Source organism: Mus musculus, chromosome 6 (genome assembly GCF_000001635.26).
Source record: "Mus musculus strain C57BL/6J chromosome 6, GRCm38.p6 C57BL/6J".
Classification (NCBI taxonomy): Eukaryota; Metazoa; Chordata; class Mammalia; order Rodentia; family Muridae; genus Mus; species Mus musculus.
The window spans coordinates 120664119-120676360 of record NC_000072.6 but is presented as its reverse complement, the minus strand read 5'-3'; the positions used below and the strand labels follow the sequence as shown (position 1 = coordinate 120676360).

Sequence of the window (12242 nt, the reverse complement as noted above, 5' to 3'; positions counted from 1 at the left end):
AAGTACAAGACACAGGACACAACAACATTAATTCAAAGAACAGCGAGAGAGGAAAAAAAAAAGCTGCAGAACTTCACAGTTTACTTATATGAAGTCTGGGGTTTAGCACCACGATACAGGCCCAAAATTCTACCCCTCCTCCACAGTGCCCAGAACAAGCCCAGAGACATCAGGAGTTGAGCACAACAAAGGAATGAAAGAAAAAAACAAGGGAGGGTGTCAACCACTGAGACTCAGTTAAAAGAGAATGTTAAGAAGGTGCAGCAGGCTGGATGTGTGGCTCATGGCAGAGAGAGCCTGGCTTAGCATGTCCATCTTCAGGTTCCAGCCCAATGTGTGGGGGCAAAGGGAGGGGGAGGGGAGGGGAGGGGAAAGGGAGAAGGGGAGGGGCTACAAACAAGTGTCAAAAGCCATACATAGGTGAACATATCTTAAAATGTTTCATATCTTTCTTACTTTTATTGTTTTTCAAAACAGGCTTTCCTGGCTGTCCTGGAATTCACTCTGTACACTAGGCTGGCCTCAAACTCACACAGATCCATCTGCTTCTGCCTCCTAAATCCTGGGATTAAAGGAATACACCATCATAGCACTTCCTGTTTTATAGCTTTCTTCCAAGAAACTCAGAGCACTCCACAGAACTCTAAGACCAGTTTAATCACCATCACAATACCATCTTTCCTCCAAACCAAAATAACACATCACCAGGTATAGTGGCACATGCCTTCAATCCCAGCACTCAGGAGGCAGAGGCTCTATGGTTTTGAAGGAAATTTAAAGGCCCATCCTAGGGGAAAAAAAAAAAAAAGATAGAAAAGATAAAAAGGAAGAAGAAGCCAGGCAGTTGTGGCACACGACTTTAATTCCAGCACTTGGGAGCAGAGGCAGGCAGATTTCTGAGTTCGAGGCCAGGACAGCCTGGTCTACAGAGTGAGTTCCAGGACAGCCAGGGCTACACAGAGAAACCCTGTCTTGAAAAAACAAAAACCAACAACAACAAAAGAAAGAAGTAGGGATTGATAACCAAGTATCTGTTTACCAGATTTCTGTTTGGCATGTACAGTAACAGGGAGCAACTTCAACTTCCTTCAGAAGCTGGGTGCATGATTTTAATCCCAGGACTGGGGAAGTAGAAAGACAGGCAGAATCGAGGCTAGCTTGGTCTACCGGACTTGAAACACCAAGATTGTCAGGAGCTAAAGGCCAACCTAGACTACACAAAGTTATAGTTTGGCATCAACTACAATGAGATTCTGTCTTTTTGCCCTGCCTGAAGTGGCCAGGAGGTGGTAGCGCACACCTTTAATCCTAGCATTTAGGAGGCAGAGGCAGACAAACCTGAGTTTGAGACCAGCCTGATATACACAGAGCTAGTTCCAGGACAGCCAGCTCTTTGCAGACAAACCCCGTCTTTAAAAAATGGGGGGTGGGAGATAACATAACTCAAGACACTCATTCTCCAGAATCCCTCCAAATCTCACGCATATAACATCAGTTCAGTTTGAGAACAACAGAATTAGTGAAGATGTCAACCTTCAAAAGCTTCAGCCAGCCGGGCATGGTGGCACACGCCTTTAATCCCAGCACTTCGGAGGCAGAGGCAAGCGGTTTTCTGAGTTCAAGGCCAGCCTGGTCTACAGAGTGAGTTCCAGGACAGCCAGGGCTACACAGAGAAACCCTGTCTCGAAAAAACCAAAAAAAAAAAGTTCCAGTCAAAGAAGCTTATTTAGAAGCAAGTTTGCAGTGAAAAGAGAAAGAAATCCACATAATTCACACACATACCAAGCAAGTATGGACCTGCAGCTTCTATCTGGTACAAAACTAACTTGTAAAGTATGGAGAGTTGCTTTGAGTTAACCCATGGTATTAGCCACACTTAGAAAGTCCCTCCTAGAAGCCAGGAATCAATCATCTAGTCTGAAATTCCCATGCTACCAAAGTAATCTTACTAAGATGACACTTCGTGTCAAGGGCAAGTGAGAGCCATGATTCATGCCTTTTGAAAACGTGTTCCAGATTTGAAATGCGGTAGTAGAGCTGGCATGGCCAGTAGGAGGCAGCAGGTCCAGCTGTCTACACCACTACGTTTTGACTCTTCCATGGACAGAAGATGGCTTTCAACCCTCTGCTGCCACAACTCTCATTCTGGAACCTTAACACCCATGGAAGTCCACCTTTAGACTCTGTTATCAAGGCCTATACTACCCAAGTTGGATTTTACGTTTTCCTGTGTTCCAGAAAATGAAGCAAAGCTGAAGTTACAAAGCAAGCCAAATACCAAACCAAAATGGAGTGTCCTTCATGGATGAGAGACCAACCCTTCTGTAACTGTGGGAGATTCTCAACTCTCTGAAGCTCCCAGTGGTACAAAAGGAGGAAAAAAAAAAAATGGGGGTGGGGCCAGGAAACTAGAAAGCCTTTCTTTTTAAAAGGCTGGAAAAAAACAGAAAGATGAGCTTTCCCAAAGCTCCTTTACAAAAGGACATCCTCCACTTCAGGATCCCAAGATGCATCATGGATTTCCTCTTGTGCAACTGTCCTCCTCATCCCTCTATAGAGAAAGAGGATTCTGACTCTTCAAAAGGTAGAAAGCAGGAAGTTTTAAAAAGGATCTTCTGTGGACCAACAATATACAACTGTGTGGATGACAGCTACAGGTTGTGGTCAGCCCCAGGGACACAGTTCGTGTTTTCGGTTGAGGCTGGAGAGAAGCTTAGTAGGTAACAGCACTGGCTGCTCTTCCACAGGACCCAGGTTCAATTCCTAGCACGCACATGGTGGCTTGAAGCTTTCTGTAACTCCAACCTCAGAGGATCCTTTCTCTTCTGGCCTCTAAGGGCACAAGGTACAGATTTGTATGCAGACAAAACAAAGATACACATAAAAATAGTAATTTTTAAAAAATTGTTTTGTTTCTATTTTTGAGACAGGGTCTTTCATAGTCCTGGCTGGCTTAGATCTTACTACGTATGTGTAGCCCAGGTTGTCCTTGAATTCAAAAGAAATCCACCTGCCTCTACTCCAGAGTGCTGAAATTAAAGGTGTTCACTACCCCACCCATCTCTAAATAACTAATCTAAGTCATTTATCTCAGGTCCATTCAAATGCTATCTCAACATACAATCTCTATCCCTCTCTTAAATTGAAGAAGCCATTCCTTAGCATGACCCTGTGCAAGCCTCCCTGGACTTCATTTCTTACACCCTGTGACATACTGTATCATTTGTCCACTAAGAAGAGGGCAGGTGCTTTTGAAACTTAATTTTTATTAATTTATTTTGTATTAGCTGGACATGGTGGAACCCTTAAGAACAACTACTTGGGAGGCAGAGTCCAGCCTGTTCTACAGAGTGAGTTCCAAGAAAACCAGGGCTAAAAAGAGAAAGCCTGTCTCAGAAAATAGTAACAACTTTGTGTGTGTCTATGTGTGTGTGTAATATATGTATGCCATGGAACACATGTGGGGGTCAGAGGAAAACTTGAAGGGGTTGGTTCTCTCATCCTAATCATGTTTGGTTCAAGGGATAAAATTCAAGTCCTCACAGTTGGCAGCAAACTCCTTTATCCATTGAAGAATCTCACCCACCAAGAGAGCAAGTATTTTTGTGTTACACACATAGCTGTATCTCCATGAGCTAGTACCCTGCCAAGCACATAGATGCTTTATAAACATTTGTCAATAGGAATTATTACATTAACTTGACTCTCTGCACTTACTTCAGAAATTTTAAAAATATCAGACAAGGGGACTCATACTTAAAACCCAGCATTCCAGACGCTAAGTCAAGAGAATTATAACAAGTTCTAAGACAGCCTGAGTTACAGAGTAAAAACAACCCTGTCTCAAAAACAAAAAAGCTAGGCAGTACAGTCACACGCCTTTAGTCCCATTGTACTCAGGAAGCAGAGGCAAGTGGATCTATAGGAGTTCAAGGCCAGTCTGGGACAAGATCCAGGACAGCCAGGACTATACAGAGAAACTCTGTCTCAAAAGACTCAAAATAAAATATAGGGTGACGGGATGGCTCAGTGGGTTAGTTTTAGCCATGAAACCTAAAAGGCTAGATTGAGATTCCCAGAACACACATAAAGCCACCAGATATTTCAAACATGTAAGAAGCTACACTCCGCCGGGCGTGGTGGTGCACGTCTTTAATCCCAGCACTCAGGAGGCAGAGGCAGGTGGATTTGAGTTCGAGGCCAGCCTGGTCTACAAAATGAGTTCCAGGACAGCCAGGGCTACACAGAGAAACCCTGTCTCAAAAAAACAAAAAAGAAGCTACACTCCAGCTTGTCCTGATCTCCATATATGAAACACATACCTAATGAAAAAATAAAGATCTTTTGAGCCAAGAACCCTTAGACATGCCTTCAATACAAATAATTAAAACGTCCACAAAACTGTGAAAAGACAACAGCAACACAGATTTTGGAGTAAAAGCCCTGAACCTAGGTAGAAATCCTGTGCACACAACCAACCTCCCCAAACTTCCAATCCCCACACATCTGTAAAATGAGGTTAACATCTACATAGTAGTTATGGGCAGCGAAGTATAATGAGACAGTATTTTTTAGATTTATTTATTTATTTCATGTATATGTGTGTACACTGCCGATGTCTTTAGTGGGCATCGGATCCCCATTACAGATGGTTGTGAGTCACCATGTGGTTGCTGGGAATTGAACTCTGGAAGAGTAGTCTGTAGTGCTCTTAACTGCTGAGCCATCTCTCCAGCCCACGAGACAGTATTTTTAAGAAAATACAATCCTATATGTCTCACTTACTAAATTACTATGACCTGTGATCTCTGTGACTTCAAGACCAGCCTGGTATACAAAGCAAGTTCCAAGACAGCCAGAGTTCTTAGAGACACCCTGCCTCGAAAAAACCAATAAGAGAGAATTTTATTGAAGTCTAATACCCACCCTGACAGCACTTGTTCCTATACACAAACAGAATCTATCCCCTAAACACAGCTGATACAACTAATCTATGTTTAAATTTCAGCAAGTTTTATTACTTATATTAATTATAATTCATGGCTCATTCTCTTGATTAAAGGACTAGAAACAGGACTACAAAGGGGAGAATACAAAGCTCTCTATATACTGGCCCTACATCATCCTGCTGAGTGAGGTACTTCAGCAACACACAACCACAAACAGAAAGAAGACACAAGGCAGGGAAGATTAAAGCTAAAAGAGCAAGAATCTCTGGGCAGTAAGTAGTAGCACAAGCCTTTAATCCCAGCACCCAACTTAAATTTTGTTGTTATGAATCATAATGTAAATATTTGTGTTTTCTAATATTAGGCAACCTCTATGAAAGGTTTGTTCAACAGCCCCCCCCCCTCCAAGATTGAGAACTGCTGCTCTAAAGTTATGAAAAATTGTTGTCTTTCACTGCCTTACTTCAACCTGAAGCAAGTACTTAAAGAGGTCAATTATCTTTGTTTCAAATCAGGGTAAAACTTAACTAACTTAATCCACTACAATATTAAGTACAAAACATTTGGCTTTAGCTAAATCATATATAAATGGATTCTATTATCAGCAAATGTGGCCAAAGAGGTCCAAATATGAGATGCTTTGGTGATTAGATGGTTCATCCCTATAAATCAAACAACTAGGGAAGCTTAGGTAGAATAGAAAGCTTGCTTAGTTACTTATTCACAAACCCTAAATGCAAAGTAGGACTAAGAGAGAGAGGAGGGGATGGGGGGGGGGGGGCCTGGGGTTGTACCTCAATGCCTAGCATGCGTTAAAACCCTGGGTTGTCCTAATACATTAAAAAAACAAAAACAAAAACCCCAAACAGTGTAGTAAGTGTTCAGTGATAACCAACTACTAAAGGCAGTGTCTTCAATCTATTACTGTCCAACTACACATAGCCTCTTCAGAAAATTAAAAGCAACATCTATGTATGGCAAACATATCAGGAATATAGGAATTTCTAAATATGTTAACAGAAGATTTTTACTCAAGTGTCAGGATACAATTTTAGAGTTACCAGCTTCCCAATGACTGAGTTATTTTAATTATTTTAGCTGTATTTTGCTAAAAATTAAGCTTTATATACTATTCATGTCTTGTTTTGAAAACCAGGGAAGGAAATTATGGCAACTGAGCTACAACCCTATCATAAACTAAGAATCTGGAGCCACTGAAAACATTATTATTGTACCCTCAGGTTTTTGTTCTGATTATTTTAGAACCTTTATTTAAGGGCAGCAATTCATGAGTGTTCAAGCTTATCTTAAAATGAAAAGCAAAAAAGTAGGGCATGGTGGCACACACCTCTGATCTCAGCACTCAGGAGACAGAAGGATCTCCAGGAGTTGGAGGCCAGCCTGGTCTACATTGTTAGTTCCAGGCCAGCCAGAGCTACATAATGAGACTCTGTCTGGTAGAAGTAGTCTCAGGGCTGGAAAAGACTGTTCAGTGATGCAGTGCCTGCCTGGCAAGTGTGAACACAGAATTCAATCCCCAGCGCCACATACACCACAGAGTCAAGTATGTTGACTCTTCTGAAGAAATGATCAGTTTAAGGTTAATTAACAGAGCGCAAAAATATTTTTACATACAAAAATAAAAACATCACCACTTTAGGGACCTTAAGTGGGAGGTCTTGACCTCTTACAGAACAGCATCAAGAATCTTAGAGCCTTTCACCTGAGAGATTTTGCTTGGGATAAAAACAAATCCTTAAGGATTCCTGCTTTGTCAATGTTCTATAAATCCAAAGATTCAGCCTGGGAAAGAGGAGTAAAATGAGATCTTTCCCACAACTGAAAACTGGTGTCCTAAAGGAATGATGTCTGGTTTTAACTATTTGGTAATCAGTATTCTTCATTTCTAGCTTTTCCAGTGTAATTAGGACTTTCCATGTGTCTAGCAGGTACATTCAGCTCCTTACTGGTATATTTTTACTTTAAGACAAGGTCAGCCGGGCAGTGGTGGCGAACGCCTTTAATCCCAGCACTTGGGAGGCAGAGGCAGGCAGATTTCTGAGTTCGAGGCCAGCCTGGTCTACAGAGTGAGTTCCAGGACAGCCAAGGCTACACAGAGAAACCCTGTCTCGAAAAACAAACAAACAAACAAACAAAAAGACAAGGTCTAAACTAACACTGTTCTGTAAGACCTAACCCATAAACTAGTTGATGTTTTTCAAATCACCAAAGAAAAAACAAAAACAAATTTACTGTTAGCATCTTTGGGGAACTCTGCATTGTTGATGGATCAAAGTCAAATTTCTTAAGAGAATGAGAATTTTAGATATATTTCATCTTTCAGTAACTAATCAAAACCCTAAATAAAATACAGGAAATACAGAAGGGGAAAACCACTATCATGTTCCACATTTATTGATCATCTCCATAGGGAAAGGGAGAAATGGCTGGTAGTATTTAAGGTATGTACATGTTGGAATCAGGATAGTAATGTGCTGAATGTTGTTTCAAGTAACACACACTTTAAGGAACAAAGTGCATCTTCCAAGAAACACATAGGAGAGATGGCTCCCTGTGAAGGAAACTAGTACCAAGCCTGACCACCCAAGCTTGACTCCTGGGGCTCTCACCACCAAATGAATTCCCTCAAACTGTCCTCTGACCTCCACAAGCACTCCCTGACACATGTACACCCACACAGCATAATTTTTTCTTAACCACTAGAATTAAGAGACACCATGTCAAGTAGACCTGATTATTCACCATGTAAAGGACAGTAACAGCTTACATTTCCGAGAGGAATTAGGCCAACAAACACTGAGAACCTCAAGTTTACTATTTAAAGATAGAAATTAGAGGTTAACTTTAAATATGTTGAGTATAATTAAGACAAAATGAGTTTCCTCTACCTTTTTATCAACAAAATGGGAATACAAGGACTTGGGAAAGTGCCATTTCTCCAACAGTGGCGTTTTCAAATGTACTCAATTTGTAATCCGCACATCAATTTATTTCCTCTTGAAAGAAAATGGGTTGGGACAGGTTTATCAGCACCCAAGACAGCAATTGTCACAAGCACCAACACACACACACATACACACACACACACACACTGCAGCCATTTTGAACAGCAGGATTTAATTAGACTACTCAAGATTTCAAACTAACTAAAAGGAAACACAGGACATCAGAATCATTAATCATCATCTCTTCCCCTTTAAGATTCCTCAAATCGTTAATCTTTGTAGTCCGATTTCATTACAAAATTTCATCACAAAAATGGTCCTTACACTCCTGTTCAAACTTTGTAAATAAACGCTTTGAGTTGCGTTTAATTGCCAAGTTTCATTTTCCTAAAGCCTGGAGAAGCCCACGACCTGGAAAATCCTACCAACCTTTTCACTTTGTTTTAAAGTCCCTCCAAAAGCCATCGAATGGCCCCAACTTCAGTCCACATTCCTCTTCACCTTCCTAACCTACACCCCTTGTAATCGGTTTAGATTTCCAATTTCGTTAACTTTGCAACACGAGGAAATTCCCACGCTTCATTCATAGAAGCAAGTGATATTTCTGCAAACACAACGGACTTTAAAAAATAAAGGTGTGCGAAGACCTCAAGAGTCAACAAATTAAAATCAAGATTCGGGGGGGGGGGGGGTGAAGAGGCAACCACAACGGTCAGACTTCCCAAATAAATTACTTTAATTTTGATTACTTCCATTGTAAAGGCAGTCACAAAACTGAAAACAGTAACTGACCAACAACAGTTTCTTGTACCTTTGTCCCAAGGAAGAAAAAAAAAAAAAAAAAGGGTGATTAAGTCCCTACAGACAGGAAAAAAAGCAACTCAACCTGCCAACCAATCAGTATTTCACAATTCCTTCCAAAAATAAATGCCAGGATGCTGCTTCGGACCATCTTATACATTCCGTTTCCCACACTCCCGCCACCGTCCTTGTCATTAGGACCCTCGGATTTTAGTCCAGTTATCACAAAGCCTCGGGTCTTGAAAGCACCTTCGGCCTGGCCAGAAAGCCATTCCTTTCCTCCTCGCTCGCCCGGGGGAATAATGGTGGCGAAATCAACTCAGAGAGAGAGCTCCCGGAATACGGACGGCTGCGCCTTCCTCCGTAGAGGAGCTGTTTTAAAAGGGAGGGGGGCCCAAACTTTCCCTCCACAGTCTCGGCGTCCCGAGCGACGGTGAGCGACGGGCGGTCCCACAAGGAGAACGCCCCAAGCCCAGGCCCCATCTGCGCCCGCCCGAAGTTGACTCGAAGCGCCCGAGAGTTACGGGCCTCCGCAAGTCCGCCAAGTGCGACCCGGGCGAGCGTCTCCCGAGCAACGCCGCCCCTGCCCGAGGCCGCTCCCGCCCCGCCGCTGTGGCCCCCGGCGCGTGAGCCCGCATCGCGTCCCGGTCCCCGCCTGAGCAGCTGCTCGCCGCCTCCGAGGCTCCAGCGGGGAGCGCGCGCGCACTCTCGCCCTCAGACCGGCCGAGAAGTCCCGGGAGAGCCCCGGGGTCCCGCGCCGACAAAAGCAGGCTCGACCCCCGCCGGCGAGAGCGCGCGGGGCCACGGGGAGCCCGTGCCGGCCGCCAGCCTCGTGCCCGCCGCCGAGCCCCCTCGCCGCCCGCACTCCGCGCCAAGTCGGCGGCCCGCGACTCCCCGCAGAGAAGCGCGGAGAAAGGGCGCAGCGCCGGCTACTCACCTCGATCTCGAAGTCGGGCAGGCGGAACGCCGTGCGAAAGAGCGAGCAGAAGTGCGCGATGGCCGGGACTTCCCACCAGGAGCGGAGCTCGCCCAGCCCGGCCGCGCCGCCTTCCTCCGGGCACATCTCCCCGCCGCGCTCGCTCACTCGCTCTCGCTCGCTCGCTCGGACTCCGGCCGCCGGCAGCGCCTCTCACTCAGCGCGCGGCGGCTCCCGCCGCTCGGCGTGAGCTCAAGCGGAGGCGCGGCCGGGCGGGGGGCGGCGGTCCGACTCGCTCAAGCGGCCGCTGCTCGGGCAGCCGGCGGGGGCCGCGCGCTCGCCCCGTCCCGCCGCGGCCGTGCGGCCGCCCCCAATCCCATACAATATAATCCACTCAGCGCTGAGGAAAACAGATGGGGCTGGGGGTGGGGAGGGGGCCCGGCAGAAACCTGGGAGGAGGGGCCGCCCACGAGGAGGGGGCGGGGCCGGCGCGCACCACAACAACAACCCCGCCCCCACCCCTGCGCGGACAGCTGCACCGAGGGCGGGGGAGGGGGAGCGGGCGAGCCGCGCCCGGGGAGGGGCCGCCCGTGACGCGGAGGGGCCCGCGCGCAGCCCGCGGGCGGCCGGGCGGGTGGGAGCCGCGCTCTGCCGTGCAGGTGTTTGGGGCCGGGGAGTTCGGCGACTTTGGTGACGGAAGACAATAAGGGTCTCTCCCACCCCCACGTGGCCTCAGTGGTCGAGTCCTTTTAAAGGGCCCGCGGGGTGGTGCTCTTGCTGGGGACTCGCTCCGGGAGTGCGCACGTGTGGGATTTCAGTTATTACTGCTGTGGAGGGTGGCGCGGGACAGAGCGAGTGGGACGTCCACGCTGGAAACCGGAGGCCCGGGGAAACGACGCGCTTTCCACCTGTTCTTTAGCGCTTTTTTATTTTTATTATTATTACTATTATTAGCCTATCTGAGAACGGGACTTAAGGGAGCGCTAAAGTGCCTCGCTTCTCCAAGGGAAGAAGGTGGTGGGGCTGGTTCGGCTGGAACCGAGTAGGATGGAGGGGTAGAGTGTGGCGGGAAGGGTGGAGTAGGGGGGAGGCACCAATCAGCAGCCTAGCGGGAAGAGCAATTTCCCCCACCCCAGGGAACGGACACGTGCAGCCGCCCTGGAGGAGACTGGCTTTGAGCCCTCTGACTGCCCTCGCCGGAGCGGAGCGCGGCTGCTGCGGGCGCGAGTGCTCACAATGTGGCTGGGAGGCTGGGGGATGGGGAAGAGCCTGGAGACTAAGGACGTGTGTCCGGGTGGGGGTGGAGACCTGCCCGGGCTGCGGGAATACGCTCCGAGAGGAAGGTGCTCGGACTTTAGAAAAGTTAACTGCTATTTAGGACGGTGGAATTCTGTCTAAACCGGAAGGGGAAAAAATCACCCCCGAAATAGCCCAGAAGTTTGGAAAAACTACGTTGTAGTAGCGCCTATTTGTATTGGTCATTTGCGCTTGAGCAGTTCTACTCTAAGAGTCCTGGCTGCTTCTTTAGTCCACCTCGCCAGAAACACCGCCCCTTAGGTGCACTCAAATTCGGCTGTTTAGATAGGTACAACCCTGGAAAGAATAATAGGGAGCGAGTTTGTGAGATAGATGTGTAAGTGGGAGGCCTGGCTCGTTCCTCCTCCCTCACCTATTCTAATTACTTTAATAACTAACCTCTTGTGTCTTTGTAAGGCAGCACTTAAAAACACTAAAATCCTTAAGTTATATATCCAAGTGTGCCTTTTGTGAGCCAACTAACCTTAAGATACTTCATCTTCCCTCACACTGCCCTGTAGGTGAGAGTTAGCAACCCCTACACGCTATCTATCCCATTTTTATTTTTAAAGTTTGTTTTTGAATGTTTTCAAAACGCAGCTACTCTGTAGATACCTCATGAATGGGGGTGGAGGGATACAGGAGGGCTCCGTGGAACTTTTTTGTGAGTCTGTAGCCCAGGCTGGAGCCTCCATGTTTGACTTGCCCTGAACTGCTGTGCTCTTCATGTATCACACCATTTTCCTTTGAAAAGGGTTGCATGAAGCCCAGACTAGGGAGCAACAAGCTCTCTGCACCTTGAACCAATCCTTCCTGCACTTGCTGGGTGCTGGGGTTACAGACACTCTGGGTGCTGTGGCGTTTCTTAACATACTTGTGTCAAAGCCATTATGTTCTGACTGTTTGTTTGATCCTTCCTCCCTGGTCTCCCTGATCCTCCTATCACTCACTTCCATCTTTATCTTTTATCATTATCTAACCTTCTTAGCTGGCATCTCAGTTGTCATTACTATAGCCTAATAATAATTAACAATACCAGAAAGCAGAAAGATAAGAGAGATTTGGCTCCTTCTTAATCACTGTGATATTGAGTGCTCGTTATACCCACTACTCACCCCCATTGTAACTTCTCCCTCTGCTTATTCTCATGCTGCCAAAAGTCCTGGAAATGAAAGGTGTTGGGAGCCTGGAAGTGCTGTACTTCTGCCCCTTAAAGGGGGTCAAGATGATCGGGACCTCCTTCCTCTGAATGGATTTGCCTCAGAGGCCTGTGTCTGCTTGAATGTCCCATATGGGTTAGTGTGACACCAGCCA

General features: G+C 46.3%; 1 protein-coding gene across 8 annotated transcripts in view; it reads right to left on the bottom strand.

The window, feature by feature from the left end:
- Positions 1-10047, bottom strand: part of Cecr2 (CECR2, histone acetyl-lysine reader) — a 104878-nt gene extending 94831 nt beyond the window's left edge. For 3 of the 8 annotated variants that reach the window (XM_017321659.2, XM_011241398.2, XM_030255488.1), the window contains exon 1: positions 9654-10043. In XM_017321659.2, coding sequence (XP_017177148.1) covers positions 9654-9779 — 126 coding nt within the window. In that variant the 5' untranslated portion in view covers positions 9780-10043. Of the gene's footprint in view, positions 1-9653 lie in introns of all 8 variants that reach the window. The other 5 variants (NM_001368706.1, NM_001128151.2, XM_011241396.2 and 2 more) reach the window with 3 other exon arrangements.
- Between the last annotated feature and the right edge of the window lie 2195 nt (positions 10048-12242).